At 45.9% G+C, this 26,253-nt stretch overlaps 1 protein-coding gene across 1 annotated transcript in view; it reads left to right on the top strand.

The window, feature by feature from the left end:
• The window catches only part of drp2 (dystrophin related protein 2), a 489,581-nt gene that overhangs the window by 461,211 nt on the left and 2,117 nt on the right, over positions 1-26,253 (top strand). The window contains exons 22-24 of the mRNA XM_038775302.1: positions 1,075-1,312; positions 20,490-20,610; positions 23,876-23,968. Of these exons, the coding sequence (XP_038631230.1) occupies positions 1,075-1,312; positions 20,490-20,610; positions 23,876-23,968 (452 nt within the window). The remainder of the gene's footprint in view (positions 1-1,074; positions 1,313-20,489; positions 20,611-23,875; positions 23,969-26,253) is intronic.

The raw sequence follows: 26,253 nt of genomic DNA, 5'->3' as shown, positions 1-26,253 counted from the left end.
AGACTTAACCCACTTCTGAGTTGGTATGGGTCCAAGCCACAAAATAACACAACATAATCAAACACATTGCTCAAAATTACCAGTCTCATTCACAGAACATAGGATTGTGAGGAAAATTAGAGTTCTTAATATTTATTTCAATATAATTGTTATATACTAGGAAACAAAGATGTATCTGTGAGTATTTTGACCAAGACAGTGTGTGCTGAAGCCAGACTTCTGTTTTGTCACCGCCCTCCGAGAGGAAAGGCCTTGTGAGTTTTCCCACAGAGCAACAGGGCAGTGTATGGTAATGTTCCTGGAAGTTTATGGAATAAAAAATCTATAAGGACTGTTGCCATCAAAAGGAGGTTTCAGCTCTGAGTTTATTTAATCTAAAATTGTTTAGGAAATGTTTGTGGAAGTATTGTTAACTGTATTCTTGCATTTGAAGTGATATTTTCTTTTTTCAATAAACATTTAACTTTAATATATAAAATTATCAAAGGTTTTCTGAGAGTTACTTATCTTGACTTCAAATACCTCCTCACAATATACAGATTTCGGACTGTTGTGGCAGCTTGTTTCAAGTTTCCCTTTGGGATTTAGGCAGCCTGGTACCTACCGTCTGCTGTGTCATAACAAGCTGAAACATCACTTTGGGTACAGTGAAGGCAGAGCTTTAATCCATACTGTAGTTGAACCGGCAGAGCATCATAAAACTGCATATTGCATCATTTTCTGAACTGACTCTTGCTTAATGCTGACATTGTTAGAAAACACATTAAAACTAATTTGTTCCTCGGCTCTGCTCACCTTGGCAACTAAAATATTTCATTAACTGACAGTCCCAGATACGTGAAAGTCTGCCAGTGCATTATCAGTGTTTGAGAAGATGCTGCCTTGGTGAAAGAAACAATGCTTGTGTTTAGACAACTGCCGCAGCATGCTGGGTTAGTGCGTTATGAATATACAAACTCCCATGCTTTGTTCTATTCCCCATCTAGCATAGGTCAATGGAACAGTCTGATTCACAGAAACAGATCAAATGCAAAGTTTGACGTTTGACATTTTAAAACAATATTTTCTCCCAAGGATCTTGCAGGAAGAGTACAGACGATTGAAATGGCAACATGAAGAGGCAGCGATATCTTCTTCTGTGAAAGAGGGATCCCCTAGTTCCCCTCTCAGCCCCCGAGACACTGAACTTCTTGCTGAGGCACGGCTGCTCCGACAGCACAAGACCCGGCTGGAGACCAGGATGCAGATACTGGAAGATCACAACAAACAACTAGAATCACAACTCAAGAGGCTCCGGGAGCTATTGCTACAGGTGAGAAAATACCAAGGCGGACCGGTTAGGAAACATCATGATGTAAGATAATCAGCACTGTCCTGTCTATGACAACTGGACAGTATGATGGGAACTTCTCAGTATTTAACATATAGGATTGGATTTTATGTTGGGGGATGAGAGTGTACTGCTTGCCCCTCTGACTGACTTTAAGACTCTCCTGCAGCAATATTACGCTAACCATTTGAAATATTAGTATTAATTTAATAATTGCTACCTAGGGACATCAATAGGCTTAAAGGCAAGTGGGATGGTGAGCACCTTTCCCAGCCCCTGTATTACGGCAGGGCCAGTCAGGGGTAGGCAGGAAAGAGGTAACCTACCCACGTCCTCTTCTGGTGAAAGCACGCCCAGCAGGAGGCCATGAAATCCAGGCAATTAAAGGTCTTGTTAACATTACGGTTCTTGTAGAGCAGCTCAGTCAGGTGCAGTACTGAACAAGTGTGTTCAATTAACAGGTGTTCAGTTTCTCAACATCTGAACGTTTAGCGATTTCTAACTTTCCGCTGTTTGAAGAAGGCAATCCCTCTGCAAAGTTTCTCAATGCACATTGATAGGACTGACACGGATGCTTGGAAAGATGTCTCCCCAAAGTCAGCTGTGAACAATGGGCGGGATCTTCTGGCTGTTCCCGCCCGCGGGATCTTCCAGTCCTGCCAACGGCGCACTCCCATCGTGGGTTTCCCGGCGGTGTGGGGTGGATTCGTGGGTTTCCCGGTGGTGTGGGGTGGATTCAGTGGGAAATCCCATTGACAGAAGTGGGACCAGATGCTCGCGCCACCGGCCAAATGGCAGGCCGCCGAGAAACACGACGGAGAATCTCGCCCAATGTATTTGTCTGTGTGTGTATTGTCTGACCTGTGGAGTCAGAAATTCAATTTAAAACAATCCAGCAGCAAAGCCTTTGTACTTAAAAAAAACAACAACAAAATGTTGGTTTATTTCACTATGGTGCCCAGGAATTTACCAAAGAAAAGATAAGTTACGAACACATACAAACATTATGCTTAGTTAGGAATGAGGATAAAACGATACCTGTAAATGTAAATTAGGGGCGCGACTCAATTGGATGAAAACAGAGTCCTGTTTCGGGCACGTTGAGCAGCGTTTCTCAGGGCCTGCTGCGCCTAGAAAGGCCCCGCTACTCAACTGCACTTTGCCAGATTTTTTGGGCATCAGTGAGGAATGCCGCGCCAAGGCCACATTTACATCATTTCCTGCACTGGCGAGCTAAGCGATCAGGGCACCATTTTTAAAGGCAGCCCTGATCGTTCAACCCCCTCAGGAATCCCACTGCAGACTTTGGAACCCCTCACTGCACCCAACTTACCTCTTCTGGGTCCTCAAACCCCCCCCCCCTCACCCCACCTCTTATGGGCAAGGCCCCCCGGGCCCTGCCCCTGCCATGGGAAACCTGGCACTCAGGCACCTTGACACTGCCAGACTGGCACCCTGGCAGTGCCCCTGCTAGCTTGGAAGTGCCACCTGGGCACCCTGGCCATGCTAGGCTGGTGATACCAAAGTGCCCTGGTCCCATAGGGCATGACAGGGTGCCACCCTGCCCAGAGCTCAACCATGCAGCATCTCTAATGGCCTGGGAAACCCCCCTAGGCGCCATTACACCTGGTCCACGTTTCTGGAAATCAGTGCTAAATGGCACCCTGGGGGGATCTCAGGCGTGCAAGTTAGGCCCCAGGCGAGGGGAGAAACTGGAACGGACATATTTAAATGAACAATAGCAATATGCATATCTGGATATCATCCAGCAAGGGCAAGATTTAGATTGTGACGCCCACCAAGGTGGACAGGTCAAGGCCGGTATATCCAAGATCAGTCCATATTCAATGCAGGCCTGATATTTTTTGAAGTTGAGGCGTTGTGTTGCCTTAAGTGGAAACCTTGAGGTTGTAGAGTTGTTTCTATAGTTGTGATGGCTTCCATTGTCGAATTGTCAGATGTTGCTTTCACAGGTAGCTTGGAAATGGAACCAGGTAGTGGGGAGAGAAGAGTTTCTTTAGTTCTCTTTCAAGGTCACGTGACCTGATTTAGCCTGGTTGGTCACCGCTGTTTGATGGCTGTTCTTGTTGGTCTGTCTGTCCCTGTGTTGGAGCTGTCTGCTTCTCAGAATATATTTTCTTTTTCTCTCCACTTTCTTACCTTTGCAATGGTTTTTGCAGGAGCTAAGCTGGCCTCTGTTATCATGTGACCTATACAGAAAATCCCAAGTCATCTCCCAAATATAAGGCATTGACATTTCAAAAGGCACGTCTCCCATCTGTGGTTCTTAACTTTTGCCCTGGCCTTCATTCTTACAATGAAGCATTAACAAAACATTGTCATCTCCTGGACAAGACAAGAGTGAGCCATAAATAAATGAAGGATTGTATTTTGACCTCTCAGAAGACGAGACCCAATCTGAAGCCCACATTCTGTCTCGTAACTTGGAGCCATTTCGAAACATCTTTCAACTAAGTCCAAGGTTTTCTTTAAGTAAAAATTGTAACACTTAAAGCAGTTTTTCTAAAAATATATAGAACGCAATCTAGCGGCCGCATTGTGCCCGAAACGTGGTGCTGCGAGGCCGGTAGCTGCTGGGAGATCCCTTTTCTGGGATCTACCCAGTTTGTCATGCCTCGTAAGATCTAACGCAATCTCGCAAAACATTGCAGTCTGAATCCTGCCCATTGTGGGCGGAATCACTATTTTGCAAATCTTTTTTTTTTATAAATGTTTTTTATTGAGTTTTCATGTTTTATATATGACAAGTTACAAATTATTAGAGAGAAAAAAAGAAAACACAAAAATTTAACATGTATATTTACAGGTAAGCATCTTTATAACAACAATTGTGGCCGCCCCCTTTAGCCGGCATACATATTTTACATTCCCCAATATGGCCGAGGCACATGTTTATAGGCATTTATTTATAGTTTGGTTTTGGGCCTTAGCTAGCCGTCAAACCCCCATAACAAACCCGTAACACCCCCCCCCCCCCCCCCCCCCCTCCGGCTACCTTCCCCCGATTCCCGTCCATTTTCCCCTGATTCTTGGCCACCCGACTATTCTTCCTCTTGTTCGTTGGCCACAAACAGGTCCCGGAACAGTTGCATGAATGGCTCCCACGTTCTATGGAAGCCGTCGTCTGACCCTCGGATGGCGAATTTGATTTTCTCCATTTGGAGAGATTCCGAGAGGTCGGACAGCCAGTCTGCAGCTTTGGGCGGTGCTGCTGACCCCCAGCCAAACAGGATTCTACGGCGGGCGATCAGGGAGGCAAAGGCAAGGCCGTCCGCCCTCCTCCCCAGGAATAGATCTGGCTGGTCTGAAACCCTGAAGACCGCCACTATCGGGCATGGCTCCACCCTCACCCCCACCACTTTGGATATAGCCTCGAAGAAGGCTGTCCAGTAATCCACAAGTCTGGGGCAAGACCAGAACATGTGGGCGTGGTTGGCCGGGCCTCTTTGGCACCGTTCACATCTGTCCTCCACCTCCGGGAAGAACCTACTCATACGGTTTCTCGTTAAGTGGGCTCTATGTACCACTTTTAGTTGCGTCAGGCTGAGCCTTGCGCACGTGGAGGTGGAGTTGACCCTATGCAGTGCTTCACTCCAGAGTCCCCACCCTATCTCCATCCCCAGGTTGTCCTCCCATTTCCTTCTTGTTGCGTCCAGTACGGTGTCGTCCCTTTCTACCAGTCGGTCATACATGTCGCTACAGTTCCCTTTCTCTAGGATACTTGCGTCCAGTAAGTCTTCCAGTAGTGTCTGTCGTGGCGGTTGTGGGTACGTCCTTGTCTCCTTTCGTAGGAAGTTTTTGAGCTGCAGGTACCGTAGCTCGTTCCCCCCAGCTAGCTGAAATTTCTCTGTCAGTTCGTCCAGTGTTGCGATCCTGTCGTCCGTGTATAGGTCCCTGACTGTCAGTGTCCCCCCGTCCTGCCTCCACCTTTTGAAGGTGGCGTCAGTCAGTGCTGGTGTGAACCTATGGTTGTTGCAGATGGGAGCCTTGTCCGACATTTTGGTCAGGCCAAATTGCTGCCGCAGTTGGTTCCAGGATTGGAGGGTGGCTGTCACCACTGGGCTGCTGGAGTGTTTTTTGGGTGGGGATGGGAGTGCTGCCGTGGCGAGGGCCCGGAGGGTGGTCCCCATGCAGGAGGCCTCCTCCGCACGCACCCACTCAGCTTCTGGCTCCTGGATCCATCCCCTTACTCGCTCGGCTGTTGCCGCCCAGTGGTAGAATTGTAGATTCGGGAGGGCTAGCCCCCCCCTGGATTTTGTTTTTTGTAGGACCTTCTTTGGGATCCTAGCATTTTTACCCCCCCCCCATACGAACGCCATGATAAGTTTGTCCAGTGCTTTGAAAAAGGACTGGACATGGACATGTCTGAAATGGGCAATGGTATTGTCTATCCCCTGATGTCCGTGTCCGTCATGAAACTGGTAAATTATCTGGTTTCTGTCCTGGATGGGGACTACATAAATTCCATTTTTCAAAACTATACCGTCCTGTACCGTGCTTTATGTTTTCTGAGGGTCTCTCTAATTGTCTGGTCTGTACTAATTGTTTGCGGATTAAACCAATAGTCTCCTACTGAGCAAATCTTATGTTCGTAGTCCCCTACTGTTGAGCGTGGTGGGGGCTCTCGCTGTTTTGGCCATTTTCCATACACACCTATTCACGGGGTCAAAGGAAAGGTTGTGGGAGCTGATAAAGTTGATTCCTAGAATGTGCTCGGCTGTTTGGGGCAAGTCGACTAAAACAACTGGGTGCATGGTGTATATGGTTCCTATCTGACTATCCACGGGGGCTGTGATGTACCCCTGCTGTACATGTCCTGTAAATCCACTAAGGGTGATAGTATCTGTGGTGGGCCATTTGTCACGCTGAAACATTGTGGAGGAGTTTAAAGTGGTGCGGGACCTTCCTGTGTCCCAAAGGAACTCTACTGGATGCCCCCGGACTGTGCCTGTAACTACTGGTCTGCCTGATTTGTCCCAGAGTGTGTCGCAGACCCAGCTTGGGGAGTCCGAACCGTCAATCTGTGGTGTTGGTTGCTGCATTATCTGTTCGGGCACTAATGCTATGTATGGGCCTGACATTGTTCCTAGGTGGGGCGTTCGATTGCTGGTGCCGTTGCTGGTTTGGGGCGTTTTGTCTGCATTCGCGGGCGTAATGTCCCATGTGTCCACAATTATAGCAACCTCGTGGTGCCTGTGCTCTGGGGTGCTGTCCTTTATGTCTGCCCTCGTTTACCCATGCTGGGTCCTGATTAGTCCTGACTGGGTGCATATTCTGCCTTTTCCTGATCTGCCTTCCTATGTAGGGATTGTTCCCAAGCTCTGGAGAGTCGCTGTAAAACCCAAACTTCATTATGTGTGGCGTCTACGGGGCCGTAATTTACACCTGCTTCTGTGGCGTGGGAGATTAAAGTGTGCGGGCCCATTTAGTTGTGTCGTCGTTATCTCCGTGTGCGCGGTTCAAATCCCCAAATACTGCCTTAAAATGGATCCAAAGGCGACCTGCAAATGCGGTCGGATGCTCTCCCTTATTTTGCCTACAGGGGTTTAAATCTTCTACTTCTCCCTTGCTGTACCCAATTGCATCTAAAAAGGCCGTTTTCATCTCTTGTAGGGTTCCTCCTCCTACATTCTGGGGTTTTGGTAAAGCTGAACTAACGGACGGGTCAAGGCTCATGACTATAAGCTTAACGTCCTCCGGTTCGTCTAGACCGTACATAACCATTTGCTGTCGTACTCTCTCAAAGAAATTATGTGGGTCTGCGGTGGGTTTGAATGGTTAAATTTTGGCGCAGGCATCTCTCAATTGGGTGATGGTTAGTGGGGTGGTGTAAACGAAATCCGGCTCATCCCGATCTGATGACTTGCGCTGTATGGTGACTGGATTCATGGGGGTGTGTGCTGTATGTGCAGTTGGTGGTGCGTGTGCTTTCCTTTTCGTGGCCTGGGGGGGCTCTATTGTGATTTTCGGTATCCTCCACATATCTATGGGCGGTTTTATTTAGTTCTTGCCAATTGGGGCCATTCTTCACATCAAAATCTTGTCCAAAGGTATCTCTGAATCCGTTTTGCACTGACAGCAGTGATTGTAACTTCTCTATTTGTCGTCTACATTTTGCGTGATCTACTGTGCTCTGTCTTTGTTCTGTAGTGGAGCTATGGAGCGCTCGTAAAGCTGCCTTTAAATCTGTGCATTGTCTTGTTAACTGTACTACCTGCTACTCTGTCTCTTCTCGTACCAAAATTGCACGCTGTGTATCTTGGTAGGCTTTATCATACTGGGTCTGAAAGCTGTTAAGATGAACTAAACAAGATTCTCTGGGAAGCCAGGGAAGAGATTGCTGAGCCTTTGGCTTTGATTTTTAGGTCATCATTGGCTACAGGAATAGTGCCAGAGGACTGGAGGATAGCAAATGTGGTCCCTTTGTTCAAGAAGGGGAGTAGAGATAACCCCGGTAACTATAGGCCGGTGAGCCTAACATCTGTGGTGGGTAAAGTCTTGGAGAGGATTATAAAAGATACGATTTATAATCATCTAGATAGGAATAATATGATTAGGGATAGTCAGCATGGTTTTGTGAAGGGTAGGTCATGCCTCAGAAACCTTATCGAGTTCTTTGAGAAGGTGACTGAACAGGTGGATGAGGGTAAAGCAGTTGATGTGGTGTATATGGATTTCAGTAAAGCGTTTGATAAGCTTCCCCACGGTCGGCTATTGCAGAAAATACGGAGGCTGGGGATTGAGGGTGATTTAGAGATGTGGATCAGAAATTGGCTAGTTGAAAGAAGACAGAGAGTGGTGGTTGATGGGAAATGTTCAGAATGGAGTTCAGTTACGAGTGGCGTACCACAAGGATCTGTTCTAGGGCTGTTGCTGTTTGTCATTTTTATAAATGACCTAGAGGAGGGCGCAGAAGGATGGGTAAGTAAATTTGCAGACGACACTAAAGTCGGTGGAGTTGTAGACAGTGTGGAAGGATGTTGCAGGTTACAGAGGGACATAGAAAAGCTGCAGAGCTGGGCTGAGAGGTGGCAAATGGAGTTTAATGTGGAGAAGTGTGAGGTGATTCACTTTGGAAAGGATAACAGGAATAAGGAATATTTGGCTAATGGTAAAATTCTTGGTAGTGTGGATGAGCAGAGGGATCTCGGTGTCCATGTACATAGATCCCTGAAAGTTGCCACCCAGGTTGATAGGGTTGTGAAGAAGGCCTATGGTGTGATGGCCTTTATTGGTAGAGGGATTGAGTTCCGGAGCCATGAGGTCATGTTGCAGTTGTACAAATCTCTAGTACGGCCGCATTTGGAGTATTATTGCGTACACTTCTGGTCGCCTCATTATAGGAAGGACGTGGAAGCTTTGGAACGGGTGCAGAGATTTACCAGGATGTTGCCTGGTATGGAGGGAAAATCTTATGAGGAAAGGCTGATGGACTTGAGGTTGTTTTCGTTAGAGAGAAGAAGGTTAAGAGGTGACCTAATAGAGGCATACAAAATGATCAGAGGGTTAGATAGGGTGGACAGCGAGAGCCTTCTCCCGCGGATGGAGGTGGCTAGCACGAGGGGACATAGCCTTAAATTGAGGGGTAATAGATATAGGACAGAGGTCAGAGGTGGGTTTTTTACGCAAAGAGTGGTGAGGCCGTGGAATGCCCTACCTGCAACAGTAGTGAACTTGCCAACATTGAGGGCATTTAAAAGTTTATTGGATAAGCATATGGATGATAAGGGCATAGTGTAGGTTAGATGGCCTTTAGTTTTTTCCATGTCGGTGCAACATTGAGGGCCGAAGGGCCTGTACTGCACTGTATCGTTCTATGTTCTATGCTCTAAGATTGGTGTGCCCGTTTGACATCAGCCATCTCTTTATCTTTAGCTGCCAACTATTCCCAGAGTTTCTCATTAATCTTTTCACATTCACTATAGTTTCCCTCATTCTTCTCCTCTTTCTCAACTAACTGTCTACGGAGCGTCCTCACGACCTCCTCTGTGCCTCGCAACTGTGCCAAACAGGACACCATTGCCATCGGCTTACGAACTTTCGCTGCATTCTTCTTATGTACTTTGGTTAGGTTGTCCCACCAGGTTTGTCCTATGCTTCCTGGACCTGACTCATCATTTGAACAAAACGGACCAAAGGGGCCATCCTTTCCCCTTCAAATACTTCCTCAATTCTTCTTCCCATATGGGCACTGCTCTGCTCTGTTGGTCGCTGCGACCTCGGCTTCCAGCGGGTTCATTAGGCGTTCCATCGCTTTTGTGGCCATTGCTATTATTATATCTGTTTTCCTCCCATTATGTTCTCTGTTTTCCTACCTCTAAGTTCTCTTTTGCTCTGCTTCTAACTTCTCTTTTCCTACCGTCAATTTTAGACAGGGGGAATAAGACGGTGATTCGAACAGCGGGTATGGCCTGGGCTATTTTCTGGTTCACAGTACTCCCGATAGTTTTACGCAAAATCTAACGAGTTTATCCCTGTTAGTACACATGCAGGTTAATACACACTTCCGAATCTTGGTGATTTGATTGATACGGGCCTTACACACGTGGTTTCATTCACTTTTCCTCAATTGGATTTCTAATGCAAAGTTTTGTGGGTTCTCTTGGAGTGACAAAATCACTTCTAGGTCGAGTCCCGTCAGATGCCGCCAATAATGTTGCCAATTGGCACCAGAGTCGTCAATAATGTTGCTCTTTTTAATGAGTGGAATACTATCCCATGAGCGTCACCAATAATGTTGCCAATTAATAATGATGCTCTTTAGAGTCGCCAGGTATCAAATGATACCACCACAAGGCTTTACCGGATATCGATCAAAGACCAAACAACCAGTTAGTCAGTTCACTTTCAAAGATGGTTTATTTATACACAAGGATTACTTCGACATGCAACATAAAACACTGCAAGTTAAACTACACCTAACAATTACAATAACCTATACTTAACTTCAGGGAAACCGACTCTTTGCTGATGAACAAGGCCTTTGTTCGGATCTTGCGTGGCTGGGTAGAAGAAGTGGCTTCGTTTCTGCTGGGCTCATCCGTCTGGTAGCGATCGTTGGTCTTGAACATGACTTCTGGTCATAGGTGTAGTCCAGGGCCAAGAGAGACCGAACACATGGCTGTGTCTCTATCCCTCTGGGGTTTCGCACTCTTTGGTGCGGTCCTTAGCTTTGGACCCAATAATTTGACAGGCTTCGATCACTGCCTTCGATTTTGACCAATAAAGGGGCGGGTGCCTTGATGGCTGGGCGTGTCCTGAGCGGTCATTGACCTTGGCTCTTTGGGCTTTCTCAGCAAAGGGAGTGGCGCCGGTTAGTCTGCATCTGTATCGGTTACCTGAGTACAGTCCTTTTGTTCTGGGGAAATGGGCCATTAGAATGCAAACGAACGAGGGTTTCGATCGCGTCTAGCTATCTGGGTTGCAAATACACACACAAGCTCTGAGTGTGTCTGAGTCCTGGCTTAGCCATAATTCCCATGGTCCTTTGCAGGTGGCCATCTGAGATGGCTACACCTGGCACAAGATTAAATTTGTTGTCTAACTGAGGATTACAGGAGTCTTCCACCCATATCTAGCTTCCCTCCAATCACACACATAAATTACTTTTTTAAAGTTTATTCTCAGCCTTCTCCTGAACACTCAATATGTCGTCTTGCACTCATTTCTTCATCCTGCATATACATTGCGTTGAAGTCATGACTTTTTGCAATATTTCTTACACTACCTCATTTTTCCTCATTCTTTGCACTGCTGCCTCACAGCACCAGGGGCTCGGGTTCAAATCAGGCCTTGTGCGACTGTCTGTGTGGAGTTTGCAGTTTCTTCCCCTGTCTGCACGGGTTTCCTCTGGGTGCTCCGGTTTCCTTCCACAATCCAAAAATGTGCAGATTAGATGAATTGAACATGCTAAATTTCCCCTTAGTGTCCAGAGATGTGCAGGTGAGGTGGGGCTATGGGGACAGGGTGGGGGAGTGGGCCCCGGTAGAGTGCTCTTTCGGAGGATTGGTGTAGACTAGATGGGCTGAACGGTCCCCTTCTGCACTGTAGGGATGCTTCTACGATTGTTCAGGACCTCAAACTGCAGAACCTCAAATCTCCCCGTGTCGCACCTTTCCCATAGTTTGGAAAAGGTTCCCTGAGCTACAGGCCTTGCTCATGACAAATGTTTTGGGAGCGTGGTCATGACTTCTGTTTATTTTATTCAGCTTTTTCTACCTGTTCATTAAAAAACACAACATGTCGGTCTCTCTATACACTTGGCTCAAAATTAGGGAACTCCTACGGTCCTGCCTAATAGTCCAGCACCAGGCAATGCATTACACATCTGTCAGCATGTGAAATCCCATCTCCAAAGTACCAGGAGTGAATTTTTAATGGCTCAATGCTATTATCAAACACATATAGGCTTGGGCTAATCAAGCTGTTATCTGTTCCAGTGGTGATCTGAACATGAATGAGCAAGCAACAAAAGCAAAATACAGTTGTTTCAGAATTGTGGCAACAACCTTGGCTAATGCACGGGCAATTCCAGCCCCATTTGACCCGGAGTTGAAATGAAATGAAAATGAAAATCGCTTATTGTCACGAGTAGGCTTCAAATGAAGTTACTGTGAAAAGCCCCTAGTTGTAACACAGTTGAAATTAACTCTTAATTTAAAAAAAAATACCTGAAGTATTTGACTGCCCAATAACTACAGTCGCCAGATTTGTAAATTTAAACACAATTAAGTTTTATTAGTAACAGTAACTATAATTAAATGGGCAGCAAATACAACTGGTTAACTATTATCTCATTTTTAATCCCCTCTTTAACTCACCCTCTACAAACGCACAAGATAGACAAACACAGAGCGGAAAGAGGGGTTTAAAAATAGTACTAAAAGTAAAAGGATAAAAGTCTCTGTTTCAGATGGATGTCTTTGTTAATCTGTATTATCATTATCAATCTGTAATGGCTTTCACTGAAGACACATCAGGGTTTCAAGACATCTTTGTAGATTGAGAAACAGTAGGCAGGAAATTTTTTGGAGAAAGAGAACAACACACAGCTTCTCCACTCAGTGTCCAGGAGCTTTCTGCTGGGTCCTCTGGGAAAAAAAACCTCACGTGGCAGGTCCCAATTGCTGTCTGTTGCCGAGCAGAATACGGTCCCTGGCCAATCCATTGGCCACCAGCCAACAAATCAAACTGAATCCCTCCAATCTCTTGGGGGCCATAAAGTCTGAGTTCTTTGTTCAAAATCCAAATCCTCATAGCACAGTATACTATTTTTTGCTCACTTCCCCTGCTCGACTTAAAGGCTCCATTAAAGATTCATGGAACAAAACGATAACAACAAAGTAAAAGAAAGAGGAAATAAGAGAATCGATGGGAAAAGCCTTGAGTATTGCTGAAGAAATGTGGCATGCTATCAAAGCTTTTCACTTTTCCTGTATGCGGACAATCTGCTCTTATACATCTCGGACCCGGTGGAGGGGATGGGGGAGGTTATGCAGATCTTGGGGAAATTTGGCAGGTTCTCGGGGTACAAATTGAACACGGGGAAAAGTGAATTGTTCGTGATCCAGGCAAGGGGGCAGGAGAGGAGACTGAAGGAGCTGCCACTCAGGATGGTAGAGGGGAGCTTTTGCTACCTGGGAATACAGGTTGGCTCGGAAATGGGAGGCATTACACAGGCTCAACCTAACCCGGCTGGTGGAGCAAATGGAGGGGGACTTTAAAAGATGGGATATGCTCCGGCTATCGCTGGCGGGGAGGGTGCAGACCGTGAAAATGACAGTGCTCCCCAGATTTTTGTTTGTCTTCCAGTGCCTCCCCATCTTCATCCCTAAGGCCTTTTTCAAGCGGGTAAACAAGATTATTTTGGGCTTTGTATGGGTGAATAAAACCCCACGGGTGAAGAAAATGTTGTTGGAGCGCAAGGTGGGAGGGTGGGCTGGCGCTGCCGAACTTCTGCAACTACTACTGGGCAGCGAATATAGCGATGGTTAGGAAGTGGGTGATAAGGGAGGGGTCGGCATGGGAGCGGATGGAGGCGGCGTCATGCAAAGGCACCAGTTTGGGAGCACTGGTAATGGCACTTCTGCCGTACTCGCTGGCCCGTTGCTCCACTAGCCCGGTGGTGGTGGCGGCATTGAGGATCTGGGGGCAACGGAGGGGGTATAAGAAGGTGGAGGGTGCGTCAGTCTGGACCCCGATTTTCAGTAACCACAGGTTCACACCAGGCAGGATAGATGGCAGGTTCCGAAGTTGGCAGAGAGCAGGAATTAGACGGATGGGAGATCTTTCTCGAGGTATCAAATGATACCACCACAAGGCTTTACCGGATATCGATCAAAGACCAAACAACCAGTTAGTCAGTTCACTTTCAAAGATGGTTTATTTATACACAAGGATTACTTCGACATGCAACATAAAACACTGCAAGTTAAACTACACCTAACAACTACAATATCCTAGACTTAACTTCAGGGAAACCGGCTCTTTGCAGATGAACAAGTCCTTTGTTCGGATCTTGCGTGGCTGGGTAGAAGAAGTGGCTTCGTTTCTGCTGGGCTCATCCGTCTGGTAGCGATCGTTGGTCTTGAACTTGTCTTCTGGTCATAGGTGTAGTCCAGGGCCAAGAGAGACCGAACACATGGCTGTGTCTCTTTTTATCCCTCTGGGGTTTCGCACTCTTTGGTGCGGTCCTTAGCTTTGGACCCAATAATTTGACAGGCTTCGATACTGCCTTCGATTTTGGCCAATAAAGGGGCGGGTGCCTTAATGGCTGGGCGTGTCCTGAGCGGTCATTGCCTTTGGCTGTTTGGGCTTTCTTAGCAAAGGGAGTGACGCCGGTTAGTCTGCATCTGTATCGGTTACCTGAGTACAGTCCTTTTGTTCTGGGGAAATGGGCCATTAGAATGCAAACGAACAAGGGTTTCGATCGCGTCTAGCTATCTGGGTTGCAAATACACACACAAGCTCTGAGTGTGTCTGAGTCCTGGCTTAGCCATAATTCCCATGGTCCTTTGCAGGTGGCCATCTGAGATGGCTACACCTGGCACAAGATTAAATTCGTTGTCTAAGTGAGGATTACAGGAGTCCTCCACCCATATCTAGCTTCCCTCCAGTGACACAAATAAATTACTCTTTTGAAGTTTATTCTCAGCCTTCTCCTGGACTCTCAATATGTTGTCTTGCACTCATTTCTTCATCCTGCATATACATTGCATTGAAGTCATGACTTTTTGCAATATTTCTTACACTACCTCATTTTTCCTCATTCTTTGCACTGCTGCTTCACAGTACCAGGGGCTTGGGTTCAAATCAGGCCTTGTGTGACTGTCTGTGTGGAGTTTGCAGTTTCTTCCACTGTCTGCACGGGTTTCCTCTGGGTGCTCCGGTTTCCTTCCACAATCCAAAAATGTGCAGATTAGATGAATTGAACATTCTAAATTTCCCCTTAGTGTCCAGAGATGTGCAGGTGAGGTGGGGTTACGGGGACAGGGTGGGGGAGTGGGCCCCGGTAGAGTGCTCTTTCGGACGATTGGTGTAGACTAGATGGGCTGAACGGTCCCTTTCTGCAGGGTGGGCTGGCACTGCCGAACTTCTACAACTACTACTGGGCAGCGAATATAGCGATGGTTAGGAAGTGGGTAATGAGGGAGGGGTCGGCATGGGAGCGGATGGAGGTGGCGTCATGCAAAGGCACCAGTTTGGGAGCACTGGCAATGGCACCTCTGCCATACTCGCCGGCCCGTTGCTCCACTAGCCCGGTGGTGGTGGCGGCATTGAGGATCTGGGGGCAATGGAGGAGGTATAAGAAGGTGGAGGGTGCGTCAGTCTGGACCCCGATTTTCAGTAACCACAGGTTCACACCAGGCAGGATAGATGGCAGGTTCCGAAGTTGGCAGAGAGCAGGAATTATACAGATGGGAGATCTTTCCCAGTCTGAAGGCGCTGGAGGGCAAGTTCAAGCTGCCGCCGGGGAATGGTTTCAGATATTTACAAGTCCGGGACTTTCTGAGGAAACAGGTGTTGGATTTCCCGCTGATCCCGCCATGGGGGACACAGGACAGAGTAGTGTCCAGTACCTGGGTGAGGGAGGGGAAAGTGTCGGATATCTATCAGAATATGTTGGAGGCAGGTGGAGGAACTGAAGGGCAAGTGGGAGGAGGAGCTAGGTGGGGAGTTAGGGGCAGGTCTGTGGCGGACGCCCTAAGCAGGGTTAATTCCTCCTCATCATGTGCCAGGCTCAGTCTAATACAGTTTAAGGTGGTACACCGGGCACACATGAAGGCAGCGAAGATGAGCAAAATTTTCAGTGTAGAAGATAGATGCGCCAGGTGTGGGGGAAGCCCAGCAAACCATGTCCATATGTTTTGGGCATGCCCAAAACTTGGTGGATTCTGGCAGGGGTTTGCCAAGGCAATGTTCAAGATGCTAGGTACGCGGGTGGTGCCGAGTCCAGAGATAGCGATCTTTGGAGTGGCAGAAGATCCAGGAGTTCAGGGAGTGAAAGAGGCCGACGTTCGGGCCTTTGCCTCCATGGTAACCCGGAGACGGATCCTGTTAATGTGGAGGGACTCGAAGCCCCCGCGAGTGGAGACTTGGGTCAGTGACATGGCTCGGTTTCTCAAGTTGGAGAAAATAAAGTTTGCCTTGAGGGGGTCAATACTGGGGTTCTCCCGGAGGTGGTAGCCGTTCGTCGACTTTCTCGGGGAAAATTAAAATGTCAGCAGAAGCAGCATTCTGAAGGGAGGAGGAGGGGGGCGGTAGGTACAATATGGTTAAGGGATGTACAGAAGGTGTTGGGTGGGAAATGTCTAGTTTACCATGTTGATGTTTATGTTATTATTGTTTTGTTTGTTATTATAGAAATTTTGTAAAAGCTTCAATAAATTTATAATAATATAATATATTTATAATAATATAATAATATATTTTTTAAAATCAAAGCTTTTCACCTCTTCTCATCAGCACCAACGCCCGATGAATGCAAGATGAAAAGTTCTGTCAGAACGTCTCTTATTTCAGCAAAAGTAAAATACTGCAGATGCTGAAACTCTGCAATAAAATCCGAAAATGCAGGAAATACTCAGAACTGTTCAGAACATTCTGAAGAAAGGTCTTTGACCTGAAACGTTAGCTTTATTTCTCTCTCCACAAATGTTGCTAGGCCTGTTGAGTATCCAGCATATTGTGGTTGTATGAGTTGAGTGACTGAGCAGATGGTCCTGCAGTATTATGTAACTACACTCCTGAGGTATATATTGGCCGAAATTCTCTGGCCATTGCGATTCACTTTTACCGCCGGCAGCACACCCACGGGGTTCCCGATGGCGTCGGGTGGTTACAGTGGGAATACCATTGGCAAGCAGCGGGAAGATAGAATCCCACCGCCAGCGAACGGCGCGCCACCGAGAAACACAAAGCTGGGGAACTGGAGAAGCCCGCCAATTATTTGAAGACAATTACAATGTATTAAGAGACACTTTGTAAACATGCCTCTTCTTGCTGGCTTTACAACCAGTTGTTAGAAAGCTCAGCCCATAGAACAGGAAACCAGCAGGATTTAGGGGCAGCAGGGCAGCAGGATTTAGGGGCAGCAGGGTAGCATGGTGGTTAGCATAAATGCTTCACAGCTCCAGGGTCCCAGGTTCGATTCCCAGCTGGGTCACTGTCTGTGTGGAGTCTGCACGTCCTCCCCCTGTGTGCGTGGGTTTCCTCCGGGTGCTCCGGTTTCCTCCCACAGTCCAAAGATGTGTGGGTTAGGTGGATTGGCCATGATAAATTGCCCGTAGTGTCCTAATAAAAGTAAGGTTAAGGGGGGGGGGGGGATGTTGTTGGGTTACGGTATAGGGTGGATACGTGGGTTTGAGTAGGGTGATCATGGCTCGGCACAACATTGAGGGCCGAAGGGCCTGTTCTGTGCTGTACTGTTCTATGTTCTATGTTCTATGATTGGTAAGAGGGCGTTAGAAGGTGTGAAGTACTGTTTAGGTATCATTCTTAGTCGTGCTTGATAAATATTGATTTAACTTATTCTCATTTACTGACCCTGCCATCATGGAGTAAAATAGGATTCTCACATCAGCATAATCAGTGCCTTTGAGATTTTTTTTTTCAAATCTTGATATTTCGTAATCCTTTTTTCTCCAGCAGGGAGAACTCTTTAGTGTCTCTTTTAAGTCTTGAAATCATTTTTCCCATGTGCACTTAATTCTCTCCAATACACAAATATCATTTTGAAAGTAAGGTGGCCAGATTTGCATAAAGTATACTAAATGTGGTCAGTAGAAGAGTTTTTCTTTAATATAAATTTAGAGTATCCAATTATTTTTTTTCCAATTGAGGACAATTTAGCGTGACCAATCCACCTCACTTGCACATTTTTGAGTTGTTGGGGTGAAACTCGCGCAGGCACGAGGAGAATATGCAAACTCCACACAGACAGGGATGTGATCGAACCGGGTCCTCGGCACCATGAGGCAACAGTGCTAACCACTGTACCACCGTACCGTCCTTGGTCAGTGAAGAGTTGATCTTCATTTGTATCCTTTAGTTCTACACTGACGGTCAAAATTAAGTAACACCATAACCCCACTTAATCGTCCTTCCTCAAAATTAAACCTGCTCAGTTTCTCCTCATAACTGAGGTGTTTTAAATCCCTAAATCAGGTGTTTTTCTCTGTTCTAAAATATTTGTGACACACAGTGTCCTCTGAAGGAAGGACACCCAGACTTGTGCAGATTATTCCAACGGGACAAATCCATACGTGTGGATGTGTCATTTACTGCCCTCTACTGGATGCTTAGTTTATTGCATTTTAGTTTGACAAAACGCAGGCAAGAGGATGTTTTGATTTCTCTCAGAAATTGGTTTTAGATGGGCAGCATGGTGGCACAGTGGTTAGCATTGCTGCCTACGGCGCTGAGGACCCGGGTTTGAATCCTGGCACTGGGTCACTCTCTGTGAGGAGTTTGCACATTCTACCCGTGTCTGCGTGGGTTTCACCCCCATAACCCAAAGATGTGCAGGTTACGTAGATTGGCCACGTTAAATTGCCCCTTAATTGGAAAAAATTAATTGGATATTCTAAATTTTTTTTTAAAGAAATTGGTTTTAGTCTTTTGACAGAGGTGGTTCTTTTCTTTCCTACTTTTGGTGAAAACAGAATTAATCAATGTAAATACTTTACCATCCGTAAATATTTGCACTGATTGTATATAAGCTCGTCGAGGATTCGTGCATTTTAACAAGTTATTGTGGGACTACTGTGAGGCAAGGGTTGCTTCAGAGGCGGTGGGAGGAGAAGGCATTGCAAACACAAAAAGCTGGTTCAGAAATACATCCCTCTCCAGACCTCGCTCCATCCTCGCCTCCAACGAGGAGCCTATGAAAGTCTTGCTCACCAAGATTGAGTTCAGTGTCTTCTGCAGTTTCTCCTGTCTCCTTTGATACACCATTCCTAAACCTGTGTTTCTCTCCTAATCTTCCCCTGTGCTCTCACTGAGTTCCTCTTGTCCAGGAGATCAACCTCCTACTCATTCAACCCACTCTCATTAAACTGCTGACTACCCAGGTTTCCATGCTAGCTGATATTATAAACAGTTCATTATCAAAATCAGCATCAATGCCCTGCTCAAAAATAAACCTAGCCTTGACCTCTTTGTCCTTGCAACCTACTTTCCCATGTCCAACTTGCTTTTGCTCTACGAAGCCCTTGAACAAGTTGTCACCTCTCAAATCTGGGCCCAGTGCATCCCTGTGATCCAGCTTCCATCCCTACTCCATCACTAAAATTGCCCTAAGTAAAGTCAGAAATGACACCTTCTGAGACTGTGGTGTGTTACTCCAGCTTAATCTCTCTGTCGGCTTGTAATGTCGACAACACCATCCTCCCTCAATACTTTTCCTGTTAGCCAGCTCATTGGAATCGTCTTTGGTTACATTCTTACCTATCTGATTATAATCAAAGAATCTCCCAAAGTAGTTTTAATTCCTGCCTCACGCACCATTGCCTTCAAAGTCCTTCATGGCTCTGTATCCTTGATGTTCTCCTATTCCTCCATGTGTTGATTCCGTGTAATGCCTACTATGATGAATAGATGAAAATTGTAATATTTTCTAGTTTGTATTTTTGGGGTAATATTATTAAAACATAGGGTAAAATGTTTACAGACTGTAAGTATGCTACAGCTGTGATTAAAAGTGAGGTAATCACTGATTTTTGCACAGTAAGAAGTCTGACAACACCAGGTTAAAGTCCAACATGTTTGTTTCAAACACTAGCTTTCGGAGCACTGCTCCTTCCTCAGGTGAGGAAGCAAGGTGTTGTAATACTTCTTACTGTGCTCACCCCAGTCCAACGCCGGCATCTCCACATCCTGATTTTTGCTGGGGAAGTGTTTTGTTAATAGATATTAGAAGCCATTATACCTGTTTGCAGATAACGAGCTAATGTAACTTGGTGACAGTTCAAGCCAGGCTAAACAAATTGAGGCACACCCTGGGCTGGAATCTCCATTTGGAAGACTATGTTCTCCTGCCGGAATCGCCTCTGGCTTTCGCTAGCAGGAGGAGCTGTGCCCAGAAGCTATTCCCTCTCCCTCGGCATGCAAATTTATGCATGGTGGGGAGTGCAAGGGATTCCGTTCTGAATCCCACTTACAGGCCACCATTTTGAGCGGGTGACCCAATATTGGGGTCGGTTGAATTGCTGAGTCACAGTTCTCACGCGTGAGGGTTACCTGACCCCTCCATCAGAGCAGCCCCACCCCGACCCCAAATCAGCCCCCCCCCCCCCCCCCCCCCCCCGTGCCCTGTGCCTCCCCTGCCTGGAAGCTAAAGAGCAGTCTAGGCAGAAACAGTGAAAAATGGATGCTTTTCACTCACCTGTTCCTTACACCTGCAGGGCCCATGTATAGTTTACTTGCTGAGTCCAATTTTTCAATTCAGTGTTATATTCTAATATACAGATAATGGTAGACTGTCAATTAATGAAGGGGATCAGCAGATGTTCATGCACTATCTCCTTGTAGGTTTTACAGATCCTATCCATTCTACTTTTGGAAGAAATACAACTCTTCCTTTGACAGACATGCCACCTAGACATGCCTTTTGGTAACTGTTCTTCTTAATAACTCACAGCCGCAGCAAGATTCGGAGAAAAATGGGTCGACAGCTTCTTCTGCCTCACCATCTTCCCATCATTCCGATAACAACCAGCGAGAAAAGCAGGAGAGAAGCAGCCCGGAATCTGAGAAAGCAGGTTTGTGGCGAAAGAGAGTACTGCGTGGAAAACCTTTATTGATTAGAACATCATGTTGCCATGTGTAGTAACAATATTTCTAAGGATAAAGGAATTACTTTGCTTTTGTTATTTTAATCTCATCTCTAGGCTTCCTGTTCCAAGCATTGCCCTGAGCTAAAGTTCAGAATAAGATAAACTCTCATCTTAAAACAACAACAGACTGAAGAGTATCATTCTAACACATCAAGCATTCATTCATTAATATCACCAACAAGGCAGCACGGTGGCGCAGTGGTTAGCACTGCAGCCTCTCGGCTCTGAGGACCCGGGTTCAATCCCAGGCCCGGGTCACTGTCCGTGTGGAGTTTGTACATTCTCCCCGTGTCTGCATGGTTTTTGCCCCCACAACCCAAAGATGTGCAGGGTAGGTGGATTGGCTAATTTAAATTGCCCCTTAATTGGAAAAAATATAATTGGGTACTCTAAATTAAAAAAAAACATATGCAAACGGAAAAATGCTCAGAAACCGCTGATTATAATTAATGCAACATAGGACAGGAGGCTATTCAGCCCCTCAAGCTTGTTTCACCATTTCTTTAGATTGCAGCTGATCAGTACACTTGGAGTATAGTGCAGAAGAGATTTACCAGGATATTGCCTGGTATGGAGGATATTAGCTATGAGGAACGGTTGAATAAACTCGGTTTGTTCTCACTGGAACGACGGAGGTTGAGGGGCGACCTGATAGAGGTCTACAAAATTATGAGGGGCATAGACAGAGTGGATAGTCAGAGACTTTTTCTCACGGTAGAGGGGTCAATTACTAGGGGGCATAGGTTTAAGGTGCGAGGGCAAGGTTTAGAGTAGATGTACAAGGCAAGTTTTTTACACAGAGGTTAGTGGGGTGCCTGGAACTCGCTGCCGGAGGAGGTGGTGGAAGCAGGGACAATAGTGACATTTAAAGGGCATCTTGACAAATACATAAATAGGATGAGAATAGAGGGATACGGACCCAGGAAGTGTAGAAGATTGTAGTTTATTCGGGCAGCATGGTCGGCACAGGCTTGGAGGGCCGAAGGGCCTGTTCCTGTGCTGTACTTTTCTTTGTTCTTTGTTCTTAGTACTTCCGCACCATTTCATCCATCTTTTCTCTGTATCCCTTGATATCCTTACCGAGCAACAATTATTCATTTCAGGTCTGGAAATTTGCATTTAACCCAGAATTCAAAATATTTTGAGAAATGAGTCCCTGATTTCCACTATTCTTCGTGTGTCTTGATTTCACTTCCAAACTCAAAATATATACGGTTATGTCACCTTGCTCTGGATGTTTTGTTCGCCACAAGAGAAAAGAGTTTATCTGTATTTACCCTATTGTATCACTTTATTCTTGTAAAATTACTTCAATTAACTCACCCCTCAAACTTCTAAAGTCAATGGTATACTAACTAAACTTTTTACAACCTGTCCGCACCATTTAACCCATTAAGTCCCAGTATCATTCTGGTGTATCTGGGCTGTACCTCCTCCAAGACCAATATGTCCTTCCTGATGTTCATTAACCAGAACATAACTAAGTACTCCAAATGAGGTCCTAACTAAGGCTCTATACAACTTTCGCATCAGTTCTTCACTTATGTATTTCAACACCTTGACGATAAGGAGCCTATCCCTTTTTGATTTGTTTTTGTACCTGTGCACCAGCTTTAAGTGATCTGTGCATGTGAACACCCAAATCCTTTTGTTTTTCCATAGTTTCTAGTCTTTAACCATTAGGAAGATATTCTAATTTGCCTTTCTGAGAACCAAAGTGGATAATCTCCCACTCTCCCACACTATACTCCATCTGCCATACTTCTGCCACCTCAGTCAGTCTGTCTCCCTTTGTAAGCTTCTGCTCCCATCTACATATGTTGTAAACCTGGATTTAACTCTCTAATCCTGGGGCAGCACGGTGGCGCAGTGGTTAGCATTGCTGCCTCACGGCGCCAAGGTCCCAAATTCGATTCCAGCTCTGGGTCACTGTCCATGTGGAGTTTGCACATTCTCCCCACGTTTGCCTGGGTTTTACCCCCACAACCCAAAGATGTGCAGGCTAAGTGGATTGGCCATGCTGAATTGCCCCTTAATTGGAAAAATGAATTGGGTACTCTAAATTTATTTTTTTTAAACTCTCTAATCCGACACCTACATCATCAATACACATTGTGACGTGGCGAGGCCCCAGTACAGTACCAGGGCAAACATCTCTTGCCACATTTTGCCAGACAGAAAACGCTCCCTATATTTATCACTCCCTGTCTCCTGCCTCCCAATTTTATCCCTGTCCCTTGTTTCAAGGTTGCCTTCAATACCATGCAATTCTATTTGTTTCTAAACCTCTTATGCGGAACCTGATCAAATACTTTCTGGAAGTCCATATGGATAACAACAACATTCTTAGACACTCCTTTATCCATCATCATTATTGCGGCCTATCATTGCAATCTCCTCAGAAAAATTCAAGAAGACTTGAAGGTGGGAAGAAATGGGCACATATCGAAGGTTCCTTCTCTCAGTATTCATTTTGTGTCTGATTAAGATAGACATTAGATAGCATTGCTGCCTACGGCGCTGAGGACCTGGGTTCAAATCCCGACCCTGGGTCACTGTCTGTGAGGAGTTTGCACATTCTCCCCGTGTCTGCGTGGGTTTCACCCCCACAACCCAAAGATGTGCAGGTTAGGTGGATTGGCCACGTTAAATTGCCCCTTAATTGGAAAAAATGAATTGGATATTCTAAATTTATTTTAAAAATAAATAAATTAAAATTAAAAAATTTTTTAAAGATAGACATTAGAGCTGATTTTATCCAATGGCAGAGAAAGGGCCAATCATTCTTTTTGACATGGATGTGCTACCTTTTTAAGGACTGGATGTCATTCATATGCTATAGTACTCCAGTTTGGGGAGGTGGGCCATCACTCAATCAGTCAGCAGAGTCTGGGAGAGGCAGAGGGAGAGGTAATCCCTGAAGAGGTCTCAGACAAGCAGGAATTGGCACCTTTTTTTCCCCAATGTGCCCTACTCCTTCTGAAGTTACCAACAAAACAACATTGGCATTCTCTGTGGACTCTGGTCCTTTTCAAGCTCTTTTCTCTGCCTAACTTTCTTAGTCACAGAAATTCCTATAGCCCAGAATGATTCTATTGTAGGCTGGAGTGAAGACCTTGCTTCCTAGTCTATGTGACCTCAGCAAAGAAGTTGATCAGTTTTAACCGCTGCATTCTTTATTTTAACACAGATGTGTCAGACAGCGCTGGTATATCTCAAGATATGGTGCTGCACCTAGAGGATGTAATGGAACAACTTAGAAACTCGTTTCCTTTTCCCAGAGGTAAGTCCTTCCACTCTGCTTAAAATCACAAAGTGAACACAGGACATGCACTGAATAATGAGGGAGCAGCTCCTTAGATTGCTACCCACTAAGTGACTGAGCTATTCAAACCTGAAATATAGTCATCAATGGCCGGAATTCTCTGTTGCGATTCTTGCTGGCAGTGCACCCCCGCCCGGAGGATTCCCGGTGGCGCGGGGTCACTTCAGTGGGAAATCCATTGACAAGAGGTGGGAAGAGAGAATCCTGCCACCAGCAAACTGCGCTCCACCAAGAAACACGTGGTTGGGTGACCGGAGAATGCATCCCAGTAAATTCTGGTCAGGCAATCAAAATGGGCCTCAAAATTACCGGGATTACTATAGGTAGAAATTGGACAGGTTCTGCCATATAGGCTGATATTCAAAAGCCTCTGATAGAAGTCTAACATCTGTGGATGCCAGGTGCAGATGAGGTCAGGTTGTTTTGTGAAATGAAATGAAATGAAAATCGCTTATTGTCACGAGTAGGCTTCAAATGAAGTTACTGTGAAAAGCCCCTAGTCGCCACATTCCGGCGCCTGTTCGGGAAGGCTGGTACGGGCTGTGATGGCCCAACATTCAAATAGCCTTCCAATCGCTTCATACCAATTGATCCTCCATTGGGTAAATGGGTGAAGGCGGCTACTGACAAATATGCATAGAGACTCCAGAATATATAACTCCAGGTGGATAGTGAGGTTAGTTAGAAACTTACGCACTACCCCAGAAATGAGGTCTGGCCTATATTAGCTGGCAGCTGACTATCCACCCATTCCCGATTGGAAGGAGCAGGGGATGGTGCAGCCCAGAGTCCATCCGCTAACAGAAGGTAGGAAATGCTCCTCACCACATCCAGGGTTGTCTCGCATCCATTTGTAAAGAAGCTTTACACAGCTTTGGACTGGTATCCTTTTCTCCTTCTGATGGAGGAGCTGCGCTCCGAAAGCTAGTGATTCCAAACAAACTTGTTGGACTTTAACCCGGTGTTGTAAGACCTCTTACTAAGCCAACGCCAGCATCTCAAAATAATTTCTCCTTCTTAACAGTGCAAGTTTAGTTTGAATGGTAGAGCCTCTCACAATTTCACTGGAAGAGGTTTTTGGATTTAGCTATCCATACTGTTTATTATCTTCAGTCCCTCTGTCTCTCAGATGACCCTCTCCAAGGCTGAAAAAGGCCATATTATTTTTTTTTTAAATAAATTTAGATTACCCAATTATTTTTTCCAATTAAGGGGCAATTTAGCATGGCCAATCCACCTACTCTGCACATTTTGGGGTTGTGGGGGCGAAACCCACGCAGACACGGGGAGGATGTGCAAACTCCACACGGACAGTGACCCAGAGCCGGGATCGAACCTGGGACCTCAGCGCCGTGAGGCGGTTGTGCTAACCACTAGGCCACCGTGCTGCCCCCATATTATTTTTAACATGATAAATGATCGCAGTGGCAACTCTCATCTCCTCTCCCCACCGCTTTGATACTTGCCCTCTTCTGCCCTCCCAATTCATGCTGGCACTTTTCACCCATTTCAATTTGTCTTGGTACTTCTCACTTCCTTTCTACACTTGCACCTTTCACTTCTCAAACCCTTGTTCCTATTGGCATTTTTCACCCTCCCCTTCTCTCAGTTCTGTTGAACTATCTCTTTCCCCCATCACTACAAGAATTCCCAAGCACAGCAGCATTTCACCCTTGGAAGGTTGGCAAAGGGAACAGTGCTCATTTTCACTGCCTGGAGGAGATAAAAAAGTGCATACAGTTACGTACTCTGAGTAAGTTTAGCTATGTCCCTGACCCCTTATTGATATTGGCGTGGTCAGAGATCAGCTTGATCAATTTTCCTGATTGATCTGACAGTTTTGTGCTTGTCAGATAATGGATGCTATAGGGGAATTCCCGCCTGTCTCCTCTTTATAATATTTAGCTGTAGTGTGTTAGGGGGGATTTTCCACTCCCTCCAATAGCTGCCTGTTTAATTCACCACTGGTCTCCATCAGTGATTATTCATTCCTCTTCGATCATTAAATTGGGTTTCAAGTTCCAATACTTTTTCCTCTCAAGTATACTGGAGTTTGCTTTTCCCCAACAGCCCTGACTTTTCATGGGGTTACTCCAATCTCTTGCTGTTGATTTAGTTAAAGGTGCCAGACCTTCCAGATAAGCAATAATCTTTAGCAACTCAAACCTGTTTTTGCTTTTATACCAGACAAATATATTGCCTAGAGAGACATAAAGAAAAAGAAAGTAATTAGAGCAGCACTG

This window comes from Scyliorhinus canicula, chromosome 17 (genome assembly GCF_902713615.1).
Source record: "Scyliorhinus canicula chromosome 17, sScyCan1.1, whole genome shotgun sequence".
Classification (NCBI taxonomy): domain Eukaryota; kingdom Metazoa; phylum Chordata; class Chondrichthyes; order Carcharhiniformes; family Scyliorhinidae; genus Scyliorhinus; species Scyliorhinus canicula.
Note: the sequence above shows the minus strand (reverse complement) of the source record. Positions and strands in the feature narration are given on the sequence as shown.